The sequence below is a fragment of the Mustela erminea genome, chromosome 5 (genome assembly GCF_009829155.1).
Source record: "Mustela erminea isolate mMusErm1 chromosome 5, mMusErm1.Pri, whole genome shotgun sequence".
In the NCBI taxonomy this organism is placed as follows: domain Eukaryota; kingdom Metazoa; phylum Chordata; class Mammalia; order Carnivora; family Mustelidae; genus Mustela; species Mustela erminea.
In genome coordinates, this window is record NC_045618.1 from 114285678 (window position 1) to 114311874 (window position 26197).

The window sequence follows — 26197 nt, forward strand, 5'->3', positions numbered from 1 at the left end:
AAAGGCACTATGGCTTACTTTCCATTACAACTAAGTGAGCTCTTAGCACCCGCCTGAGAAGATTCCTGCCTTCTCTACTAGGTCTCTGGTCTTGGGCCATCTTGATATAATGTAAAGGACAGCTAGGGTTAATCTGTAACAATACTCCGGATAAATTAAAAACCTAACTGAATTTTTTGAGTGTAAGTGAAAAACTGGATCAATGGGGCAGAATACAAAATCCGGATACTAAGAATAGGAAACACTTGTATTCTTCCACTAAGTACCAAGTACTAGTACATTAAAATATACTAAGAAATCTAAATAAGCATGGATTGGAAAGATCTGCATTAAATAGAGTAGAGATGGTTACCCAAGAGACAAAGGGGAGTTGGATGCAGGAAACAGGTGGGAAGAACAAGACTGTACAACATGACTAATCTTTGTGCCACAGGCCCTTAAGGGGAAAAAAACAACTGAAGCTTACCAAGTGCTCATTCTCTACAGCGTATGAGCCATATTTCATGTCTCCTCGGCCCCCAGGTGTGGCTGTCAAAGGGGTGCTTCTCACTTCCCGATGGAGTTTGGCAAGGTCCTTCCGGTAGGTTCGGAGTTTAGACATCATAGGGTTACGGAAAGAGAGGGGTGCATAACGTAGTTCCTCTTCCATCTCTGCCAGCTAGGAAGGCAGAAAGTAGAGAATAGATGGGCTGGGTATTTTTCTCTCTCATCTGGGCTTATGCCTAGTTTGGACTAACAGAACCACGGACAACTGCAAATAAGTATTCAACCCTGTGTTCCACGAAGGCAGGGATCACACGTGACATGTCGACCTCTTTTCTCTGAGTGCCTGGCATAGTGCCTAGCATGCAGAGAACAGGCATTCAGAAAGTATGTGATGAATGAGTGAAAAAAACAAGGATCTTACTTCCTATTATACATTTTTATATACATTATCTTATTTAATCCGCATTTAATCTTTCCCCTATCCTCAATAAGGTAGGAGATACTTACTACTTCTATTTCATATATAAGAATTGAAGAAATCTGCTCAAGATTCCACAAATCTCCACATTCCCTTTTCAGTATACCAATTTGTTTGTTTGTTATGGTTCAAGTGCTATCATGAAGCCCTTTGAAGTCTACTATACTACAAATGATAGGGGGTCTGGCATTCTTTTTCCCTCTTCTTTCTGAAAACTAGTCATTTGTCTCCATGTGGATAACCAATGGTCCAAATCAGATTCCTATTTTATTGGGTAAGTAAAATGTAACACCCACACATGTTCACAAGAGGCCATAAATTATTTTCATCTGCTTGGGATGACCAGAGTTGGATTGGTTAATTTTGCTAATGTCTTTACAGATGTCTTTTAAAACAAAAGGGAATGTGGCTACAACCACTTCTGAGGTACATTTTTTTGGTGATTTAGTTAAGTTTAACAAGAAGAATAACTGATTTTATTCTATTATTTTATTTATTTATTTGACAGACAGAGATCACAAGTAGGCAGAGAGGCAGGCATAGAGAGAGAAAAAGGGAAGCAGGCTCCCTGCTGAGCGGAAAGCCTGGCGTGGGGCTCAATCCCAGGACCCTGAGATCATGACCTGAACCGAAGGCAGAGGCTTTAATCCACTGAGCCACCCAGGTGCCCCAAGAATAACTGATTTTAATGGCCAGCTTTTTATTTTTGAGAGAGAAAGAGTAAGCAGGGGGGAATGCCGGAGAGGGACACTGGGAAAGAGACAATCCCAAGCAGGCTCCATGCCCAGCACGAGACAACTGGGACTTGATGCCATGACTCTAAGATCATAACTGACCTGAAATCAAGAGTTGGACACCCAGCTAAGCTACCCAGGTGCCCCAATGGCCAGATTTTTAAATGAAATTTTATTTTTTATTTTTTTTAAAGATTGTATTTATCTGAGAGAGAGATGGGGATGGTGCAGAGGGAGAAGATGACTCCCCGCTGAGCAGGGAGCCCTGCATAGGGCTCAATCCCAGGACCCTGATATCATGAGACAAAGGCTGATGCTTGACTGACTGAACCACCCAGGGACCCACAATTTTTTTTTTTTTTAAGATTTTATTTATTTGTCATAGAGAGAGAAGCGAGAGCAAGCACAGGCAGACAGAGGCAGAGGGAGAAGCAGGCTCCCTGCCAAGCAAGGAGCCCGATGTGGGACTCGATCCCAGGACGCTGGGATCATGACCTGAGCCGAAGGCAGCTGCTTAACCAACTGAGCCACCCAGGCATCCCCACAATTTTTTTTTTTAAAGATTTATTTATTCATTCTAGAGTGTGTGCATGTGGGGGGAGCAGAGGGAGAGAATTTTAAAGCAGACTCCCTGCTGAGTACAGAGACTGATACAGTCCAATCCCATGGCCCATGAGATCATGAACCCAGATGAAACCACGCTTAGAAGACTGAGCCACCCAGGTGCCCCTAAATGAAATTTTAGAAGACCACCCAGGTAAAGGTTTGAGAATGCCCTTACTAACTCATATCATCAAAGACTCATTTTAAGAGAGTATCCAAGCTTTATCCATTTCTGTTTGTCAAATTCCCTCATCACGGACCTCACCAATGGCCTCATTTAGTAAGAAATAATCAAGATCAATAGACAGGAACAGTTAATCTGTGATCAGGTAATAAGCATTACTTCTAGAAAAGACTAATTCCAGATAGAAGAAGTAAGGCTTTGTTCCCTGTACTCACCGTTTCATTTGCTTCTTGTTGCTTTTCATCAAAATCTCTGATCAGCTTCTTCTTCTCTTCTAGAAAAGAGAGACAAGTTTTAAGTGCTAAGTCCTCTATTCATATATTTAGAGGTCATTCCCTCTGCTTAGAATAAACAGCCCAACTCTCCCCTGATGGGGCTAGTAGTACTTAATCATCTCTAAAAAGTACTTTTTTTTTTTTTACAATTTTTTTTTAGCACAAGTACATGTGAGCTGATGGGGGTAAGGAGAAGGAGGGGGAGAGGGAGAGAAAGAATCTTAAGCAGATACCACATCTAGCACAAGGACGATGTGGCATGGGGCTGTATCTCATGATCCTGAGATCATGACCAAAGCCAAAATCAAGAGTTGAATGCTTAACCTTAAGATTGAGCCACCTGGTCACCTGTAAAAAGCATTTAGAAATGCACTGGAACTTGTTAACATGATGATGGGGGAAGGGAAAGGGTAGGTATTATGAACGGAATTTAGTACTCAGGGAACAAAAAATATCCATGCTTGGGACACTCCTGCATGACAATTATCTGGCCCCAAAGGTTAGTATTCTCCTACTAAGAAACAGTAGAGGTCTAAGTTAACCACTGTCAATTAATTGTCCCCTAGAAGGATCATGCACACCTTCATCAACAAGAATGTTTAGCAATACTGATTCTTGAAAATCAGTATTGGGAAGCAGGCTTCCCACTGAGCAGGGAGCCCAATGCGGGTCTCGATCCCAGGACCCTGGGATCATGACCTGAGCTGAAGGCAGACTCCCAACGACTGAGTCACCCAGGTGGCTCCTTGTCCCCACTCTTACCTCCACTATAAACATTTCTCTATATTAACCCTTATCAACTGCTTCTCTGCAAAACAAATTCAAAACTCACCTACTCTGCTTGCTGGGAGAGTGCATGGCATGGTACATATTTCTTGGCCATACCCACTGATGGTAATATGTAAAATGATGCAAATACCACTGACACACACAGTGAGTCATTCCCCTTTCAATTCTGTTTCAATCCTTTAACTTGTCATTTTGTCTTTATATGTTTAATTGACTAGTATGTCCTTAATACCTAAAACTACTAATTTCTTCTTTAAACAAAAAGAAGAAGCTTCAGCTGCCAAGCAGTAACACTTAACTAAAACAACACTGTTCTGCCTTCACTGTATTTTTCTGATCACTTAGGTAGGTTTGAAAGATTTTCCACTGAATAGATATATATATCATTCCATCCAAAAACACTGCAATACACATTCAAGTGTACATGGAATAGTCTCCAGGATAGATCACATACTAGCCACAGAACAAGTCTCAGTAAATTTAAAAAAACTGAAATTCTATCATGCATCTTTTCTGAACACAATGGTACAAAACTAGGAATCAAACATAGAAAAAATTGGAAAGAACACATATATGGAGGCTAAATGACATGCTACTGAACAATGAATGGGTCAACAAAGAAGACATCAAAAAAATACATGAAGACACAAGTATTGGCAAGGATGTGGAGAAAAAGGAACCCTGATATGCTGCTGGTGGGAATGCAAACTGGTGCAGCCACTGTGGAAAACAGTATGGAGGTTCCTCAAAAAATTAAAAATAAAGCTACCCTATGACCCAGTAAATCAACTACTAATTGCCCAAAGAAAACAGAAAACACTGACTCAAAAAGATATATGCACCCCTATGTTTACTGCCGCATTATTTACAGTAGCCAAGAAACATGGATGCAGCCCAAGTGTCTATCCGAGATGAATGGATAAGATATGTCTCTCACACACACAAACACAAACACACGGCTATTACTCAGCCATAAAAAAGAATAAAATCTTGCCATTTGCAACAACATAGATGGATCTAGGGGTGTAATGCTAAGTGAAATAAGTCCGCTGGAGGAAGACTTAACACCGTATGACTTCACTCATATGTGGAATTTAAGAAACAAAAACAAACTGGAAGGGGCGCTTGGGTGGCTCAGTGGGTTAAGCCTCTGCCTTCAGCTCAGGTCATGATCTCAGGGTCCTGGGATCAAGCTAACATTGGGCTCTCTGCTCAGCAGGGAGCCTGTTTCCTCCTCTCTCTCTCTCTGCCTGCCTCTCTGCCTACTAGTGATCTCTCCTCTCTGTCAAATAAATAAATAAAAATATTTAAAAACAAAAAAACAAACAGGAAAAAAAAAAAAAAAACCCAGATGCTTAAATACAGAGAACAAACTGGTCTTTTTCAGAGGTGAGGGAGGAAGGGAAAAATAGGTGAAGGGTATTAAGAGGACACTTATCATGATAAGCACTGAATAATGTACAGAATTGCTGAATCACTATATTGTATACCTGAAACTAATAAAACACTGTATGTCGACTATACTGGAATTTTTAAAAAAGTACATAGAGACCAACACAATGGTCCAAAATTGTTGGGATGCAGCAAAAACCGTTCTAAGAGGGGAGTTTAAAGCAATACAGGCCTACCTCAAGAAGTAAGAACACTCTCAAAGAAATAACCTAACGTTACACCTAAAGGACCAAGGGAAAGAACAAAGTCCAAAGCCAGTAGAAGAAAGGATATAATAAAGATTAGCACAGAAATAAATGGAACGGAGATAAAAACAAACCAAACAAAACCTCAAAAACAATGGAGTGCCTTACACCTAAAGGAGCTAGAAAAAGAACAAGAAACAAAACCTAAAACCAGCAGAAGGAAGGAAATAATAAAGATTAGAGCATAAATAAATGACAGAAACAAAAACCAACAGAAGATCAATGAAACCAGGAGCTGGTTCTTTGGGGGGGAAATAAAACTCAATAAAACTGATAAACCTCTACCCAGACTTAAGAAAAAAATAGAAAAGACTCAAAATCATAAATGAGAAAGAAGAAATAACCAACACCAAGATATACAATTATAGGATTATGAAAAACTATATGCCAAAAAACTGGAAAGCCTAGAAGAAATGGATAAATTCCTAGAAACATATAGATCGCTAAAACTGAAACAGCAAGAAATAAAAACCGAACAGACTGATTACCAGCATATATATTGCATCAGTAATCAACAAACTCCCAACAAACAAAAGTCCAGGACCTGAGAGCTCCACAGGCAAATTCTATCTAACATGTACAGAGTAGTTAATGCCTATTCTCAAACTATTCCAAAAAAATAGAAAAGGAAGGAAAACTTCTAAATCCATTCTAATCCAGCGTAACCCTGATATTAAAAGGTAAGACACAACAACAATAAAAACTACAGGCCAATTTCCCTGATGAACATAGATGTAAAAATCCTCACCAAAATATTAGCAATCCATATCCAACAATACCTTAAAAAAGTCATTCACCACAATCAAGTGGGCTTTATTCCAGGGATTCAACAATGGTTCAGTATTTGCAAATCAATCAATGTGATGTATCACATCAATTAACAGAAAGAATAAAAAACCATTATCACCTTAGTAGATGCAGGAAAAGCATCTGACAAAGTACAACATCTGTTCATGATAAACTCTCAACAAAGTTGGTTTAAAAAGAGCATACCTCACCATAATAAAGGCCATATATGAAAAACCCACAACTAACATCGTACTCAATGGGGAAAAACTGAGAGCTTTTCCTTTAAGAAGGGGGAACAAGACAAAGATATACAAAGATATCTTGGGGCACCAGGGTTGCTCAGTGTAAAGCCTTTGACTTTGGCTCAGGTCATGATCCCAGGGTCCTGGGATCAAGCTCCGTGTCTGGCTCTCTGCTCGCCAGAGAGCCTGCTTCCCTTCCCTTCTCTTTGCCTGCCTCTCTACCTACTTGTGATCTCTGTCAGTCAAAAAAATAAATAAAATCTTAAAAAAAAAAAAAAGATGCCCCCCCCCGCTTAGCACTTTTATTCAACAAAGTACCATAAGTGTTAGTTGCAGGAATCAGACAAAATGAAAATAAAAGGCACACAAACTGGTAGGGAAGAAGTAAAACATTCCCTATTTGCAGATGACATGATTATATATACAGAAAACTCTAAAGACTCCAGCAAAAAACTACCAGAATGAATGAATTCAGTGAAGTCATAAAAAACAAAATTAATGTACAAAAGTCTGTTGCATTTCTGTACATTAATAATGAAGTAGCGGAAAGAGAAATTAAGAAAACAATCCCATTTACAATCATACCAAAAATAATAAAATACCTAGAAATAAATTAACCAACAATGTGAAGGTTCTGTATTCTGACAACTATAAAACACTGATAAAAGAAACTGAACCTGACAAACAGAGATATTCCATGCTAATGGACTGGAAGAACAAATACTGTTAAAATGTCCACACTACTTAAAGCAATTGACAGATTTAACGCAATCCCTATCAAAATACCAACAGCTTTTTTTTGTTTTCCCAAAGATTTAATTTATTTATTTCAGAGAGAGAATGAAAGAGGGCATGAGAGGTGAGAAGGTCAGAGGGAGAAGCCGACTCCCCATTGAGCTGGGAGCCCGATGTGGGACTCGATCCCGGGACTAAGGGATCATGACCCAAGCCAAAGGCAGTCACTTAACCAACTGATCCACCCAGGCACCCTACCAACAGCATTTGGTATCATCATAGCATCATAAAAACTAAAACAAATACTACTAAAATCTACATAGAATCACAAAAGACCCTGAATAGCCAAAGTAATCTTAAGAAAGAACAACAAAGCTGGAGGTACCATAATCCCAGATTTCAACATACACTATAAAGCTATAGTGATCAAACAGTGTGGTACTGGCAAAGAAATGAACATACAGATCAGTGGAACAGAAGAGAGAGCCCAGAAGTAAACCCATGCTCACATGACCAATTAATTTACAATAAAGGAGCAAGAATATATAACAGGAAAATGTCTCTTCAACAAATGGTGCTGGGAAAACTAGACAGCTCTATGCAAAAGAATGGAAATGGACCCCTTTCTTCCACTATAACATATATAATGGATAAAGACCTAAACGAGACCTGAAACCATGAAACTCCTAGAAGAAAACATAAGCAATAATTTCTTTTACAACAGCCACAGAAACATTTTTTCTAGATATGTTTCCTCAGGCAAGGGGAACAAAAGCAAAATGAAATTATTGGGACTACACCAAAAGAAAAAGCTTTTACACAGCAAAATAAACCATCAACAAAACAAAAAGGCAATCTACTGAATTTGCAAATGATATATCCAATAGGGGTAAATATCCAAACTATATAAAGACCTTAGAAAACTCAACACCAAAAAACCCCCCAAATAATCCAATTAAAAAATGGGCAAAAGGGACGCCTGGGCGGCTCGGTTGGTTGGGCTGCTGCCTTCAGCTCAGGTCATGATCCCAGGGTCCTGGGATCGAGTCCCACATCGGGCTCCTTGCTCAGCGGAGAGCCTGCTTCTCTCTCTGTCTCTGCTTGCCACTCTGTCTGCCTATGCTCATTCTCGCACTCTCTCTCTCTGACAAATAAAATCTTAAAAAATGGGCAAAGGATCTGAATAAACATTTTTCCAAAGAAGACCTACAGATGGCCAACAGACATATGAAAAAATACTCAACATCACTAATCATTAGGGAAATGCACATCAAAACCACAATGAGATATCACCTTACACCTGTAAGAATGGCTAAAAAAAACCACAAGGGAAGCATGGGTGGCTCAGTCGGTTAAGTGGCTGCCTTCGAGCTCAGGTCACGATCCCAGGACCCTGGGATGGAGCCCCACATTAGGCTCCTTGCTCAACAGGGAGCCTGCTTCTCCCCTGCCTGCCATTCTCCGTGATCGTGCTTGCTCTCTGTCTCTCTCTCTCAGTCTGTCAAATAAATAAAATAAAACAATGAAAAACACAAGAAACAATAAGTGTTGGCAAGGATGTGAAGAAATAGGAACCCTCATGCACTGTTCGTGGGAATGCAAACTGATGCAGCCCCTGTGGAAAACAGTACGGAGTTTTCTCAAAAATTAAAAATAGAATCACCATATGATCCAGTAATTCCACTACTGGGTAACTACCCCATGAAAACAAAAACACTAATTTGAAAAGACATATGCAACCCTATGTTTAATATTATTTACAATAACCAAGATATGGAAGCAACCCAAGTGTCCACCTATAGATAAATGGATTAAGATGTGGGGGGGTGTGTGTGTATGTATATATGAATATGCAAAATGGAGTATGATTCACCCATAAAAAAGCAAAAGAATGAGATCTTACCATTTGCAACAACATGGGTAGATTTAGAGGGCATAATGTTAAGTGAAGTAAGTCAAAATGAAAGACAAATACTATATGATTTTTTTTTTAAAGATTTTATTTGAAAGAGAGAGCACGAGTGTGTGCATGCATGAGCAGAAGGAAGGGGCAGAGGGAAAAGGAGAAGCAGACTCCCTGTTGAGCAGGGAACCCAACTCGGGGTTCAGTCCCAGTACTAGGCAATCATGACCTGAGCCAAAGGCTGACGCTTAACTGACTGAGCTACCTACGCACCCTGACAAATACCATATGATTTCACTCATATTTTGGAATTCAAGAAACAAATGAACAAAATAAAAAAGAGATAAAGAATAATCCAGATTCTTAAACACAGAGAACAAACTGATGGTTACTAAAGTGGAAGCAGATGGGGGATGGGTGAAATAGATTAAGGGAATTAAGTACACTTCTCTTGATGAGCACTGAATAATATATAGAATTACTGAATCATTATATTGTATACCTGAAACTAATACAACACTGTATGTTAATTATACATCAAAAAAAGCCAAAACAAAAATAAATTTTAAGAATCTGGGGTGGTTTGGTGACTCAGACAGTTAAGCATCTGCCTTTGGCACAGGTCATGATCCCAGGGTCCTGGGATCTGGCTCCCTAAGCCTGTTTCTCCCTCTTCCTCTAAGCTCCTCCAGCTAGTGCTCCTGCACTCTTTCACTCTCTGTCAAATAAAACTGAAATCTTTCTAAAAAAAAAAAATTTAAGTAAATAGCAATATTTGGAGAATTGAAATTTACATAAACATTCAAATACTTCAAACTAAAAAAAAGATTTTCCACTTAAAGCAGTAAAGTGAAATATCCTTTTAAAATAACTACATATTGGGGCGCCTGGGTGGCTCAGTGGCTGGGCGGCTGCCTTCGGCTCGGGTCATGATCCTGGAGTCCTGGGATCGAGTCCCACATCGGACTCCCTGCTTGGTGGGGAGTCTGCTTCTCCCGCTGACTTCTCTCCTCTCATGTTCTCTCTCTCAAATAATTAAATAAAATCATTTAAAAAATAAAAAAATAAAAAAATAAAATAAAATAACTACATATTAAGTAAATTTATTTTAGAACTTGATATAAAGAAAACAATTAAGTGACAGTAAAAATGGTACTTGGACATGGCAAAAATGATGAAGGGAGTACTGGCATGGTATCACCTGGTAAACATTTGTGTAAGAGAGAACCGCTGGTGTGAAAACAGAGTTAGATTCTGGACCTTTCCTTGGGGTTGACTCGACATGTAAGCCTGGATAATAATTGTCTCCTTGGGACCTATATAAAGAACTTAGAAAACTCAACACCAAAAAACCCCCCAAATAATCCAATTAAAAAATGGGCAAAGGATCTGAATAAACATTTTTCCAAAGAAGACCTACAGACGGCCAACAGACATACAAAAAAATACTCAACATCACTAATCATTAGGGAAATGCACATCAAAACCACAATGAGGCCTGACCTCCTTCATTAGGTATAAAACAGGAGACAGGTCATCCCTTCATATTAACAAGCAAAGATTAGCCCTACTTATGAGCAGTTTTATTTCTAAAAATGTGTGCATCCGAATGAATATTCTCCCTGAAAATCCACATATAAGCAACATACTTACTACCAAAAAGTTATCACTGCTTACATTGTTTTTCTGAGTTCATTTGAGTTTGGAATTATCTTTACAATCTGGGGATACAGTCTTTTTTTTATTTTGGTAAAATTTATATAACATAAAATTTACCATTTTGACCATTTTTAAGTATACAGCCAAGTGGCAACAAATACATTCACACTGTTATGCAACCATCAACACTACCCCATCTCCAGAACCTTTTCACCACCCAAACTGAAACTCCATACCCAATGAACACTAATTCTCCACTTCCTATTCCCCCAAACTCTGGTAACCACCATTTTACTCTCTGTATCTATGAATCTGATGAGTCTAGGTATCATAAAATCGTAAAATATTTGTCCTTTTGTGTCTGGCTTATTTTACTTAGCATAGCGCCCTCAAGGTTCATCCATGCTGCATCATGTGTATGCTGACATGGTCTTTCAAAGCTATGTTATTTTTTATTCATTGTGACTCCTAAATACAAGCCAGAACTTCAACTGAAAAAAGAGCAATTTTATTCAATGCCAAAGAAAACAGCTGAGTTGGGCTTACGGAGGGATGGCATGTGGGTATTCAACATGCTGTCCTCAGATTTTCTTGGCTAATTTCTTTATCCTAGTTGTCATCATAAGCATTTGAACGCAATCCCATATAAGATATAATATCACTGTAATGCTTTATATGGATTTACATTCTGTTAATCACAACAGCATCTATCACATGTCAACTGTCAGCTGCTTTTTAAGTGATCATGAACCACTCTAGACATGGACATTCTATATTCACAAGTGGAGATCAAACTCCTCTAGAAGAAAGAAATAAATCTACTTTTTCTTTTATAAATCCCATAGCTTCCAGAACTGTTAACCTGGCAGAGGGTTCCCTAGATGTTGCTACTGCCTGCAAGAGCAAATGACAATGCACCCTTTCCTATGCCTCCTCCATTGTTATGCGACATACCCTTAATAGACGTAAGACATTGCAAGTGAACTATTTCTTACTCTACACTGCTCACAAAACTGAGGGTTTGTTGTTGTTGTTTTAAACAGGAGAAAGTTCAGCCATGGCAAATGGTCTGCATCTTGACCATCCATGATGTAACTGATATAAGCACAAAAGCAGCTGTCACTATCCCTGAGTCGTGTTCTCAGACACCAGCAGTGAAATAATATCTGCAATCAAGAATGGCTACTTCAATGGAGAGGTATCATATTACTCCGTAATACGCTGTCGCTGAGCGTCACTACGCTTCTAAATAGGCACATCTCCACACTCAACCACTCCTGATCCAAGAAACACTTGACATGTAAGTGCATTCCATTCCTAGCTTTGATTTTTCTACAACTGTTAGTCATAAAGTTTCCTTCTTTATTCTTCCTTTGCTAAAGACAAGAAAATCTGCATTTTTAAGAGGCTAACTCCAGAATGATTCAAGGAATGTTACATAATTAAGAATAGGGAGCAAAGAACAGCTCACGGAATCTCCATCCTTTCACCTTGATTCTGTTCCTCAGTCTTTTTGGAACTGGGGTACTCCACTCTCTACCTAATTTCAGAAGGCATACCTTATCTTAGGAGTGCTCCACAGCCTGTATGTTTTTAGAAGAAATATGCTCCCTTTGAAAACAATTTTAAGAATTTTACCACATTATGAGATCCTTTATGGAATCCTAAGGTTAAAAAAAGCCTCTGAAATTCTCCCTTCTGATGATGAAGCCAGGGAGGAAGATATTTAAAGGTTCAAAAGAGGCTGAACTCTACCCAACTGAGAGGTTATCAGTGGGTGCTTCTTTATACGTTAAGTCTCAGAATTGTGAAACCCACGAATGTTAGAGTGGAAATGGATCTCTGAGATCATCTAATCTAACCTTCCCATTTTACAGCTGAGGAAACTAGAGCCTGGAGAAACTGTCTTTCTTAAGGTCACAGGAAGAGCAAATGTGTAGTGATACTCATTCTGGAATGAAAAGTCTCCTGACTCCCAATCCAAGGCTTCTGTATATTATAGCACTGAGGGACATTTTTGTGCTCCCAGGGAATAGCCTTCAGAAAACTTGTTCAGACCATTTTTTACAGAGTTAGAGTTAACACCACAGTTAACTACAAAACTGCAAGACTGCATGCTGAGAGGAATGGGCACCAAAAAAAGAGTGAGCCATTTCAAACACTATCTCCCACCCCACATGCCTTCCCACAATAGTCACATGGCAGTGACTCACTCTAAGACTCACTAACTGGCAAACTCGGTGGATGGGGGCATCATGAAAGGGTCAGCTCCGAAACAGCTAGAGAAAGCCTACCTTAATGTTTAACTAAGGTGGCAGCCTCTCTTCCTCATCAGAGGGTTCATTTACTATCTCCCAAGAATGACTAACCTTAAACCATTAGAGCTGTGGTGAAAACTTCAGTTTCACCAGGATCATGTGGTTAATTTGCTTTTGGCGCCCCACTGTGGCATTTCTAGGACCTACATCCTCTATTTGTACACCACAATAGTTTACCTGATCTCATACTATATATAGAAGGTAAAAGCACAGGCATACCCTGGAGATACTAATTAATTATTTAGCTAGATCTTCTGGATAACTTGCTGTGGCTTTTACATCAGCACTTGGAGCTTCACCCTGCACTTTGAGGTTATGGAGACGGCTTCTTTCTTTTAAACCTCATGAACTAACCCCTACTAGTTTCAGACTTTTCTTCTTCTGCAGCTTCTTTTTACCTGTCTCAGCCTTCACAAAATTGAAGAGTTAGGGCCTTGCTCTGGATTAGGAGGTGGCTGGTCTGATCTTTTTATTCAGACCACTAAAGCTTTCTCCATATCAGCAATAAAGCTGTTTTGCTTGCTCATCATTCGTGTGTTCAATGGAGAAGCACTTTTAATTTCCTTCAAAGCCTTTCCCTTTGTGTTCACAACTTGGCTAATTCTTTGAAGAGGCTGAAGTTTTTGGCCTATTTCAGCTTACAATATGCCTTCCTTGATCATTTTGAACTTTAGATTTAAAGTGAGAGATGTGTAACTCTTCCTTTCATTTGAACACTAAGAGGCCAAGGTAGGGTTATTAAGTGGCCTAATTTAAGTCTGAAGTGTTGTGAGAATGTGAGACAGACAAAGGGACCGAATGCTGTTGGAATATTGGTACTAATCACAAATTTGCTCAACACAGGGTTGCTACAAATCTTCAATTTGTAAAAAAATGCAGTATTTGAGAGGCACCATGAAGTGAAGTACAATAAAGTGAAGGGCAACAAAACAAGACAGGCCTGTATTCGAGCCCTCTAAGTCCTTTTCTTCAGGAAAGAAATGTAGCAGTACTAACCTTGTAGGGTTGTCTGAAAGGTTTAAAAGATAACACACATAATAAGCACTTAGTAAATGCTAGGCATATTAAGAGTTTCATAAACAGTAACTACCATTATTTTTAAAAGTAAATCCTTAGATGGGAGGGAATTAAGAGCAAAAACAAAATTCACCAAAGAATATGAAGTATTAGAAAAATTAATTCAGGGGCGGCTGGGTGGCTCACTGGGTTAAAACCTCTGCCTTTGGCTCGGGTCATGATCCCAGGGTCCCGGGATCTCTGCTCAGTGGGGAGTCTGCTTCCTCCTCTATCTGCCTGCTTCTCTGCCTACTTGTGATCTCTGTCTGTCAAATAAATAAATAAAATCTTTTAAAAAAAAAAAGAAAGAAAAATTAACTCAATGAGTAATTGGTGTTCACCAACCAGTTGCATACGATTATCCATAGTGATTATTTTTGCTGTTTCCCAAAATAATGGGGTCCTGTGGACACACACTAAAATTTGAGTGAATCAAAATGGCAAGCTTTCAATAATTTTACAACACTCATTAATACATTTGGAGCTGCATTCAGGCACTACGAAATCAAAACTAAAACATGATGAGGGGCATTTATTGTATTATCTGGATAATAATTTGTAGCATTCTGAGGTTATCTGGAGAGAACTTCAGATACTACAAAACTAAAACTAGAAATTATGGCTGTGTTTAATATAATATTAAATGGCTTAATAATTAATCACATATATTAACAGACTATCATTGCCATACAAACTTCCTAAAAAGAACATATTTTGTCTATTATTCAGTCCTTTGTTTTAATAGGTGTGGATACCCGGTTTACAAGTAATGACAGGGCTCCTCAGCGGCACAGTCGGCAGGGCACCTGACTCCTGGTTTCAGCTCAGGTCATGATCTTCAGGGTTGTGGGACTGAGGCCTGCCTTGGGCTTTGCGCTCAGCTTGGAGTCTGTCTAAAATACTCTCTGCTCCTCCCCCAGCATGTGAGTTTTCTCTCTAAAGTAAATAAATAAATCTAAAAAAAATTTAAAAAGTGATTAAAATGTGGAAAAACATGGCAGAATAAAAATAAGATTACACTCAGTTTCAACACCCAATCATATATTATTAATAGTCTCTCCCCAACAATTCACAGTACTTATACAATCATTCAACAAATATTTATGGAGCACCTCATATGTATAAGGCACTCTTCTAGGTGGTTAGGATACATAATAAACAAAACAGACAAAAGACAGAGCTTGTGATAAGAAAGGGAACACTTACAAACTTTTATGAAGTCAGCATATGGCAATACCAAAAGAAAACAAGGAAACCACAAAAACTATCCCTGATGAACATGGGTACAAAAATCCTCAACAAAATTATCGAACCAAATTCAATGTAAACATTAAAGGATCATACATCATGCTCAAGTGAGATTTACTCAAGGGACACAAGGACGGTTCAGTATCCACAAACCAACATGATATACCACATTAACAAAATGAAGGGTAAAAACAGTATGATCAGCTCAAAAGATGCAAAAAAAGCATTTGACAAAATTCAACATCCATTTATTATATAAAATCTCAACAAACTGGATACAAAAGGAACATACTTCAACAAAATAAAGGCCATACATGACAAGCCCACAGCTAACATTATACTTACTCACTGGTGAATATAAAGCTCAAAGCTTTTCCTCTACGATCAAGAACAAGACAATGATGCCCACTCTCACCATTTATATTTGACATAGTATTGAAGTCCTAGCCAGAGCAAACAGCAAGAAAAAATAAAAGGTATCCAAATTGGAATGGAAGAAGTAAATTCCGTCACTATTTGCAGATGACATATTATACATAGAAAACCCTAAAGAGGGACGCCTGGGTGGTTCAGTTGGTTGGACGACTGCCTTCAGCTCAGGTCATGATCCTGGAGTCCCAGGATCGAATCCCGCATCGGGCTCCCAGCTCCACGGAAGTATGCTTCTCCCTCTGACCTTCTCCTCGCTCATGCTCTCTCTCACCGCCTCTCTCTCAAATAAATAAATAAAATCTAAAAAAAAAAAAAAAGAAAAAGAAAAAGAAAACCCTAAAGACTCCACCAAAAAAAGCAGTCAGACTTAATAATCAAATTCAGTACAGCTGCAGGATACAAAATCAATATATAAAAACTGACTGCATTTCTATACACTAATAATAAGCTATCAGAAGGAGAAATTAAGAAAACAGTGCATTTACAATTGCAACAAAAGGAGTAAAACACTAGGGAGCCTGAGTGGCTCAGTCAGTTAAGTGTCTTGCCTTGGGCTCAGGTAATAATCCTGGAGTCCCAGGATCGAGCCCTGCATCAGATTCCCTGCTTAGTGGGGAGTCTGCCTCTCCCTCTACCACAGCTCTTGTTCTCTCTCTCTCAAATAAATAAATAAAATCTTTAAAAAAACCCAAAAGACTAAGTTTAACCAAGGAAGTTAAAGACACGTATATTGAAAACTACAAGACACTGAGGAAAGAAACCGAAGAGACAAAATTAGTGGAAAGATAGTCCATGCCAATGGACTGGAAAAATTAATCCTGCTAAAGGTCTATACTACCCAAAGCAATCTACAGACTTTGAAATCCCTATCAAAATTCCAAAAGCATTTCTCACAGAAATAGCATAATCAATCCAAAAATTTGTATGGAACCACAAAAGACCCCAACTGGAACAAAGCTGGAAGTATCATGCTTCCGGATATTACAAAGCTATAGTCATCAGAACCGTATGGTACTGTAATAAAACAGATGAAAAAAATCAATGAAATAGAATACAGAGCCCAGAAATAAACATACACACACAGTCAATTAACTTACAATAAAGGAGTCAAGAATATACAATGGGAAACTATACTGGGAAAACCCAGTCTTTCCTGCTCCTGTGTCTTTCTTTCTGTACAGAGAAAAACTCTGCGTGTATGCTTCTTATGTTTCTCCTTTACTACTCATATAGAACACTTCACTTCTGGTCACCAAATGTATGGAGGTTTTTCTCCACACCAAACAATTCTCTACAACACCAAGTGAGTGTCCACAGTTGAACTTAATTCGGCCACTATTTGCATGGAGACAGCATTAGATTCCACAGGTTAAGGGTTCAGACTCACTAGATTACCCCCCAACCCAAACACACACTTTAAATGTCAGGGACAAGTAGCAGATCCCCAGGTTAATCCACAACTTCTGTCCAATTTGGGTACAAATTGGCGGTTCTTATGACACTCTCTTCAGGCTCAATTAATTTGTTAGATATGCTCACCCGCTTCAGGGAGATGGCCACTTAGACTTACCAACTTATTAAGGGTTATGATAAAGAATACAGAGGAACAACCAGATAAAGAGATACACAGGGTGAGGTCTGGGAGGGTCCTGAGTGCAGGAGATTCTGTTCCTGTGGAGCTGGAGTGCATCGCCCTCCAGGTCTGGATATGTTCACCCACCTGGAAGCTCCCTGAACCCTATATACGACTGGGATTTTACAGAGGCTTCCTCACATAGGCATGGTCAATTAGTAACTCCAACTTCAGCCCCTCTTCCCTTTCTGGAGGACAAGGCATAGAGCTGAAATCCAAGCTTCTAATCACTGGTTGGTCTTTCTGGCGACCAGTCCCCATCCAGGAGGCCATCCAGAGTCATCTCCTTAGAACAAAAGATGCTCCTAGTGTTCTTATCACTTAGGAAATGACAAGGATTTCAGGAACTCTGTGCAGGAACCAGGGACAGAGACCAATGTATCTATATATTTGTGTTATCTCATAGGAAAAGACAATCTCTTCAATACACAGTTTGGGGAAAATTTTACAGAAAAATACAAAAGAATGGAAATGGACACTACCTTATACCATATACAAAATTAACTCAAAATGGCCAAAGACTTGAATGCAAGACCTAAAGCCATAAAACAACTAAAAGAAAACATAAGAGTTCCTCAACATGTCTTGGTGATGATTTTTTTGGATTTGACAACCAAAAGGTAACAAAAGCAAAAATAAACAAGTGGGACTACATCAAACTAAAAAGCTTCTGCACAGCAGAGGAAACTACCAACAAAATAAAAAGGCAATTTACCAAATGGGAGAAAAGATTTGCAAATCATGTATCTGATAATGGATTAATATCCAAAATATATAAATAACTCATACAACTCAAGGGCGGGCAAACAAACAAACAAACAAACAAAACCCCTAAACAATTTAACTAAAAAAATGGGTGCAAAATCTGTATAGAATTTTTTCAAAGAAGTCATAGAGATAGCCAACAGTACAAGAAAAGGTACTCAACATCACAAACATCAGGGAAATGCAAATCAAATTACAATGAGATACAACTACCTCACACTTATCAGAGAATGGCTATTAACAAAAGATAAGAAATAGGGGCGCCTGGGTGGCTCAGTGGGTTAAAGTCTCTGCCTTCGGCTCGGGTCGTGATCCCGGGATCCTGGGATCGAGCCCTGCATCGGGCGCTCTGCTCAGCAGGGAGCCTGCTTCCCTTCCTCTCTCTCTGCCTGCCTCTCTGCCTACTTGTGATCTCTGTCTGTCAAATAAATAAATAAAATCTTAAAAAAAAAAAAAAAAGATAAGAAATAACAAGGGTTAACAAAGATGTGAAGAAAACAGAGAGCTTGGTTTTTGCTCAGTTGCTTTCAAACTTGACATGAATCAGAAATCCTCTGGACGAATGTTAAAACAGACTGTTAAGGGGCACCTGGGTGACTCAGTTGTTAAGCGTCTGCCTTTGGCTCAGGTCATGATCCCAGGGTCCTGGGATGGAGCTCCGCATGGGGCTCCGCGCTCATCAGGAACCCTACTTCTCCCTCTCCCACTCCCCCTGCTTGTATTCCCTCTCTCACTGTCTTCTCCCTCTCTGTCAAATGAATGAATAAAACCTTAAAAAAAAAAAAACTGTTCAAACAGTAATAAGGTAAAGCTTGGGTGGGACCCAATAATTTCCATTTCTAAAGAGTTCCCAAATGATGGCAATGCTGGTGGTTCAGGGATCATGCTTTGAAAAACACTGTTCTAGTGAAAGGAAGACAAATACTACACTATTAACTTCAGAAATACACAAAGCGTCTAGTATATTAGAAGGTGAGTGCTCTAGGAAAAAAGAGAAAGTAGAGCAACATAATAGCTGCATACAGAGCTGGTATTCTTGGGTTTTATCTAAATATCCAAATTTCCAAGAACAGTAACAATGGCTAATGGCTCTTGTCAGGCAGTATTTTAAGGGCTTTATATATATTAAATAATTTAATCTTCACAAAACCCTTATTAAAAAAAATACTATGATTTACCCCCATTTTGAAGAGACAAAGTAGTTAGCTTGAAGTAAGCTGTCCAAGGTCACACAGCTACTAAGAGATGGATCCAGGATATGAACCCAGGCAGTCTGTTTCTAGAATCCTTGCTATTAAATATTATAGTATACTGCCTCTCAATTCACATAGTATCTTCTTCCTAAATGTTATTTTTAATGTCAAGAGAACTACTTTGAAGGCTTTGAAGGGCTAGACTGGATATACATTATGCTCTCTATTCTATAAGCACCCTGATGCTTTCATCTACAACCCAAATAAGCATGTTTCTTTTATATATTTTTTTAAGATTTTATTTCTTATTTAAGTTTATCATTCAGTCCAATGACCAAGTGAGAAAATGCAGATATCCTTGAATCTTTCCCTCTCACTCCCCATGGCCAATCAGTCTGGTTAATTTCTGCCTCAGAAATTGGATTTAGGACACTCCTAGATTCCTATGTTACTCAGACAATTGCCACAAAGGCTCCTAACATGGTCCACTGTATCCAGGGTCTTATGCTTCTCCTTCATTCTCTGTTCAGCCATCAGCATTCCCCTTCTAAAATAAAATCTGACCATATTAGTCAGCTGCTTAAAATTCTTTACTGATTCTTTATATCAAGCCCAAATGTTTTTTTTTTTTTTTTCCATATAGGTAATTTGTTTATCCAGACCAGTGATCACAATTATATACAGAAAGATACTTGGGTAATTATTTGCTTTTGACTTACAGTAAATATTCAGTAAATATCGGATGAATGAAAGTTAAACAAATATTTGCTTTAAGTTTTCTCTTCTGCACTTAAATTTCATAGGAGCAAAGACTGTCTGTGTCTTTGACTACTGTATTTCTGCACCTAGCTCAGAAAAGGCTGTATAATATGTGCTCAATAAATATTTGACAAATAAAACGTTTTGCTGAGTACTTTTTTTTTTTAAGATTTTTATTTATTATTCATTTGACAGAGATCACAAGTAGGCAGAGAGGCAGGCAGAGAGAGAGGAAGGGAAGTAGGCTCCCTGCTGAGCAAAGAGCCAGTTGCAGGGCTCTATCCCAGGATCCTGGGATCATGACCTGATCTGCAGGCAGAGGCTTTAACCCACTGCGCCACCCAGGCGCCCCTCCTGAGTACTTTTTCCATGTCAAGTACTTTGTGAGAAGTCCAAATGTCTTTTTTTTTTTTTTTTTTAAGATTTTTATTTATTTGACAGAGAGGGAGAAACAGAGAGAGGGAATACAAGCAGGGGGGAGCTGGAGAGGGAGAAACAGACTTCCCACAGAGCAGGGAGCCCGATGTGGGCCTCAATGCCAGGACCCTGGGATCATGACCTGAGCTGAAGGCAGCTGCTTAACGACTGAGCCACCCAGGTGCCTGACACCAAAATGTCTTAATGAGATATACAGGTCCCTTCACAATCTGGCTGTGTCTCACTCTGCTCATCTACTATTATTCTCCCACACATACCCTAAGCTCTGTCTGGCTGTGAGTATTCAACTTTCTATTCTGTTGTTGCTTTTTCCCATTTCCCTCTGTCTGGCAAACTCCCATTCAACCCCTTATACTCAGTTCTCCTTTCTGCAAAGCTTCCCTCTCCCAACACTCAAGTAAGCCTTTTCTTTATGGTCTCAAAACCATCTTAGGACCAATCACAAACTCTTTTGTAAATCTGGTCCCATTTAAGGCAAGAACTCTTGAAACTTTGTAGGGCCCAGGACAGTGACCAATACATAATAATTTTTAAGTATTTACTTAGAACCAGATCGAGTTCATTTATAGAACATGAGCAAACACAACAGCTGTATTATGTACATTATTCAGAACCTAATAATTCATGATGGAAATTAAAGCTCTGAAAAGCCTATGAAGTAATCTCAGAACTAGAAAAAAGGATTCAGAGATGAGGCACTGTGTGTTTGCTCAGCTAAGTTCAATTTATTCAACAAACATTTACTTAACAGTGTGAACAAAGTAATGAGCAGAGATTGAAAGCTGCTGGAATTCTTTTTTTAACCTATGGATATGTGTACATTGTATTTATTTACCCATTAAACAACCAAGTCTATTTCCAGCAACTTCTATTAAGAGTATTGTGTTCTTGGGTAGACATTCATACCTTTTTTTTTTTTTTTAAAGATTTTATTTATTTATTTGACAGACAAGGATCACAAGTAGGCAGAGAGGCAGGCAGAGAGAGAGGAGGAAGCAGGCTCCCCGTGGGCTCAATCCCAGGACCCTGAGATCATGACCTGAGCTGAAGGCAGAGGCTTAACCCACTGAGCCACCTAGGCGCCCCACATTCATACCTTTTTAATTGTCCCTTTGTAGTAATGAGAAGGTTAGGTAGATGATGAGGTGAACATAACTCAGTTTTCTGTTAAGGGTTAATAAACCCTTCCAGAAATGAACACTGCAAAATTTAATTCAGCACTGAGCTGAAAAAATGTCTATTTTTCAACTATGTAAATCAGATCCCATCACTCTCTTGCTCAATACCCTGTAAGTGCATCCATCACATTTAGAAAAAAGTGTGAATCTTTCACTTGGGTCTATAAGGCCACAGAAGATCTGGCCCTGCCTACCTCTATTTAGCCTCATCCGCAACCACTGTCTCCTTTGCTCATTTCACACTGGCCTCCTTGCTCCTTCTAGAACCCACCAAGTTTATTTCTGCTTAAGGACCTTTGCAATGCTATTCTGTCCTCCTCACACTCACTTCTCCCAAATTTTCACATACTCTCTTCATTCAAGTCCTTGCTCAAATGCCACCTTCTCAAAGCCTTTCACAGCCGCCATATTTAATATTAGAGTCCTCCCTTCCATTCCTTTGACCTGCATTACTTTCCTCTTAATATTTATATATCATCATCAACCCACTAGAACAAGAATTTGTAAGTCTCCTCACTGCAATAATCTGCAATATTACCAGCATTTACCAGAGTGCCTGGAACACAGCAGTCTCTTTCAATAAATAACATTTATTGAAATAAATTGAAACATCTAACATTCTCTGGCATTCTCACTAGAGTCATTCAATTCACCTGACCTCAGGAAACTCGCAGAGCAAACACTCTCAATCCCTGAACCTTAAGTAAAAACAAAACCAAGTCTTATCAGCCTTGACATCAAGATCTATTTGTTCTGAGTGGCAATGAACCTGGTGGGTCTTCCTAGGGATTTAATTGGAAAACTAACTCCAGCAGGCAAAGTCTGCATCGAGCTGAATTTTGCAATCAAGGAATAGGAAACATTTTAAGCATAAAAGTACCTAAGAGGACCACCCCTAAACCCACAATCCTGACTTTAAAGACCCCCCTACCCCAACCTGATACTTTACCAACCCCAAAGTTATTTTTCCTTTGGCTTCTTAGCCCTTTTGGTGCTATGGATCCTTTGCCAGTCGGGTGAGAACTACAGACTTCTCTTGAGAACGCTTTTAAATGCACAAAATAAAAGGTACAGGCAGTAGTGAAAGAAACCAGTCTCCTATGCTCTTCTTGCCAGGGTGAACATGAGACAAGAAAATTTTGAAAGCACAGCAGGATCAAGAGGAAGAATCCCTAGGAGACAACACTCTGAGGTTCACCCCCGAGCACCCTCAAGTGGTAGCAGGGAATACTGAGCGCCGAGACCCAGCCAACCCTAGGGGGCGTGTCTGAGAATATGCATCCGATGGGAAGAGAGACCCGGTTCAGGAGAAGGGGGTGTGTGTGTGGGGGGCACCTCTTATTCCCCAGACCCGCGCGGGGCCGAGTTCCCCACGGCTCGTCCCGCCCTCGCCTCACCTGTCCCGGCCATCCCCAGGAGCCGCTCCGGCACCCCTCGCAGGTCTTCATGGAGGCCGCGGAAGATCTCGTGAAGTTTCTCGAAATGCTCTGAGGAGGCGGCGGAGGTGGCCATGGCGCAGGCCGCGCTCCAGCACTGGCCACCGAGATTTGGGGCACTGGGCCCGCTCCTATCTGGGCGGTCAGCCGCCCAACCCCGCAGACATCACGGCGACCGCCTCCACCACTGCCGAGGACGAGACGCTTCCGGGGCCGGGGCGGGGTCCTCCCGAGCCGGAATGCCCACCCTCCCTACATTCCGTCACTGAGGGAGCGCCGGGCGCGAAAGCCTGACGGAAAGTCGAGTTGGCTGCCCGCCCGGACAATTCCTGAGAGGGTGGCAGCGGGCCGGGCTAGAGGCAGTCCTGAAACCCCGGAAATACCCTGTCCTGGAATGGAGAGAGCGCCACAGCAGAAGGGACTATGGGGACCCGCGGGACGGGCAGCGCGCCGACCTGTCCCGACGGCTCCGCCTTCGGGTGCTGGTGGGGGAACGCTGCAGTGCATGCTGGGAGCTGTAGTTCAGCGCGAAAGACGGCCGGAGTCCGTGGTCACGCGTTGGTGGGGGCGGTGGTTCTGTCGGCGCCACAGCCGCAGTGGGTTGTACTGACCAGACTATATAGTCTGGTATCGGTAAGCGACTGAAGTTATCTTCACTGTCATCTCATTGTTTGGCCGCTCTGACTTCCTCAGTTCGCGTCCTGACTAAACGGTAGCTTTCAGCCCCGGAAAGCTAGCCGGGCCAGGTTCCAGCTTGCCCTCGAGCGGTAAAGCACTTTCACTGGGCAAGTCAACTGACCAGGGTCATGTGCTTTCAGAAATGGTCTCCAGGGTGATTCCCAAAACACCCACTCAGCCTCTCGCGTCTGGGCTCGCCTAGTGCATTCCTTCACTCAGCAGGTCTTTGTCGATGTTACACGTAGTCATCACACCAGGTATGGGCCTACGTTGTTGAATAAAAGAGCCCCTCCGCGCGCGGTTATTTTATAATGTGGTGAGCAAGGCGGGCCCGGCTTCATCAGGTCTCTTTCCCATCATGTAATGTGTTAACAATCACAAAGTCCTTTTCTGCATTTCATGGGTTTTCATGGTTCAGTGGCGGGAAATTCCTATTTTCAACTTATGTCATGATTTTCTTTTCGAAACCCTTTCTGAAGTATTTGCTTGGCAGCCCAAGATATAAAACAGCCCAGACGTATTAAAAGATATATGACTGTTCAGGGGGAAATGATGAGATTTATAACTCCTGGACCTTTATTTTTCTTAGACTGATTCATTGACCACTGATTGAACGCATACATTGAGCTCCTAATGTTCACTGAGTATAGAGACAGCAAAATCTGAGTTAGTGGAACTGTACTGTCATAAGTCCCACAGCACTGTTAGAGAAGGGGCAGGTACAAAAAGGAGATGTGGGGGCGCCTGGGTGGCTCAGCGGGCTAAAGCCTCTGCCTTCGGCTCAGGTCATGATCCCAGAATCCTGGGATCGAGCCCCACATCGGGCTATCTGCTCGGCAGGGAGCCTGCTTCCTCCTCTCTCTCCGCCTGCCTTTCTGTCTACTTGTGATCTCTGTCAAATAAATAAATAAAATCTTAAAAAAACAAACAAACAAAAAAAGGAGATGTGGAAAAACGGGATCTTTGAACAGTACCATAAAAGACAAGTAGACAAATGGGTGAATCAACAATTACATTATCACACAACATTAAGTTATAACATCTGAATTGAGGCTGTACTGTGGCTAGATTCTGGGGACAAATTATCCTTAAAAATGAGAAATGAGGGCGCCTGGGTGGCTCAGTGGATTAAGCCGCTGACTTCGGCTCAGGTCATGATCTCAGGGTCCTGGGATCGAGGCCCACATCGGGCTCTCTGCTCAGCAGGGAGCCTGCTTCCCTCTCTCTCTCTGCCTGCCTCTCCATCTACTTGTGATTTCTGTCAAATAAATAAATAAAAAATCTTTAAAAAAAAAAAAAGAGAAATGATTGTATAACTATAATAATGAAAAGTGTTCTTATAATTAAACTTTGTTTTTTTCTGTTGACTCTAAACTTTCATTTAATTCTTAGTTATTTTGATGAATAAAAGCATAGTAATCAAAAAAATTTTTATTTGTCATTGACAGTTCAACATAAATTAAGTAAAATATTAGTTCAATGATGCTACTTAACTATTATTAAAATTTTCCAATTTTTCCATAAATTGACCATTTCTAAATTATATACCTTAAAAGTCAAAGCAAGTTCAACAAAATATTCATTTACAAATATGAGAAGACTGTGGTCCTAGAACTCTTTACCCCCACCAAAGTGAATATGTAATTGTCAGTCCAAGACAATCACAAACTATTAGAATAACATACTCCAAACAAATGATGGGAACATTACTGATTCTTCCATTTCCTATGGCAGCATTACCTTTGATAAAAGTTCTCCAAATTAGGGGCGCCTGGGTGGCTCAGTGGGTTAAAGCCTCTGCTTTCGGCTCAGGTCATGATCCCAGGGTCCTGGGATCAAGCCCCGCATTGGGCTCTCTGCTCAGCAGGGAGCCTGCTTCCTCCTCTCCTCTCTCTCTGTCTGCCTCTCTGCCTACTTGTGATCTCTGTCTGTCAAATAAATAAATATATCTTTAAAAAAAAAAAAAGTTCTCCAAATTAGGGGCACCTGGGTGGCTCAGTGGGCTAAAGCCTCTGCCTTTGGTTCAGATCGTGATCTCAGGGTCCTGGGATCGAGCCCCGCATTGGGCTCTCTGCTCCACAGGGAGTCTGCTTCCTCCTCTCTCTCTCTGCCTGCCCCTGCCTACTTGTGATCTCTGTCTGTCAAATAAATAAATAAAATCTTTAAAAAGTTCTCCAAATTAAATGTAGGTTTTTGGCATACAGACATTTTAATCTTGTCAAAATAATGTAAGGAAGTGCCCTGAAGATTATTAAATTGGCTATAAATTATAGTATCAGTCCTTAGGATAATTTTGCCTAATAAAGAATTGGGGTTTTTTTGTTTGGGGTCTTTTTTTTTTTTTTTTAAATAATCTCTATACCTCATTAGTGGTTTTTTTTTTTAAGATTTTATTTATTTATTTGACAGTGAAGTCACAAGCAGGCAGAGAGGCAGACAGAGCGGGTGGGGGAAGCAAGCTCCCCGCTGAGCAGAGAGCCTTGTGTGGG

General features: G+C 40.3%; 1 protein-coding gene across 1 annotated transcript in view; it reads right to left on the reverse strand.

The window, feature by feature from the left end:
* The window catches only part of VTI1B (vesicle transport through interaction with t-SNAREs 1B), a 28989-nt gene extending 5530 nt beyond the window's left edge, over nt 1–23459 (reverse strand). Inside the window, exons 1-3 of the mRNA XM_032344570.1 lie at nt 22992–23459; nt 2701–2759; nt 467–658 (exon numbers count right to left, since the gene is read on the reverse strand). Coding sequence (XP_032200461.1) covers nt 467–658; nt 2701–2759; nt 22992–23106 — 366 coding nt within the window. The 5' untranslated portion in view covers nt 23107–23459. The remainder of the gene's footprint in view (nt 1–466; nt 659–2700; nt 2760–22991) is intronic.
* Nucleotides 23460–26197: the final 2738 nt, after the last annotated feature.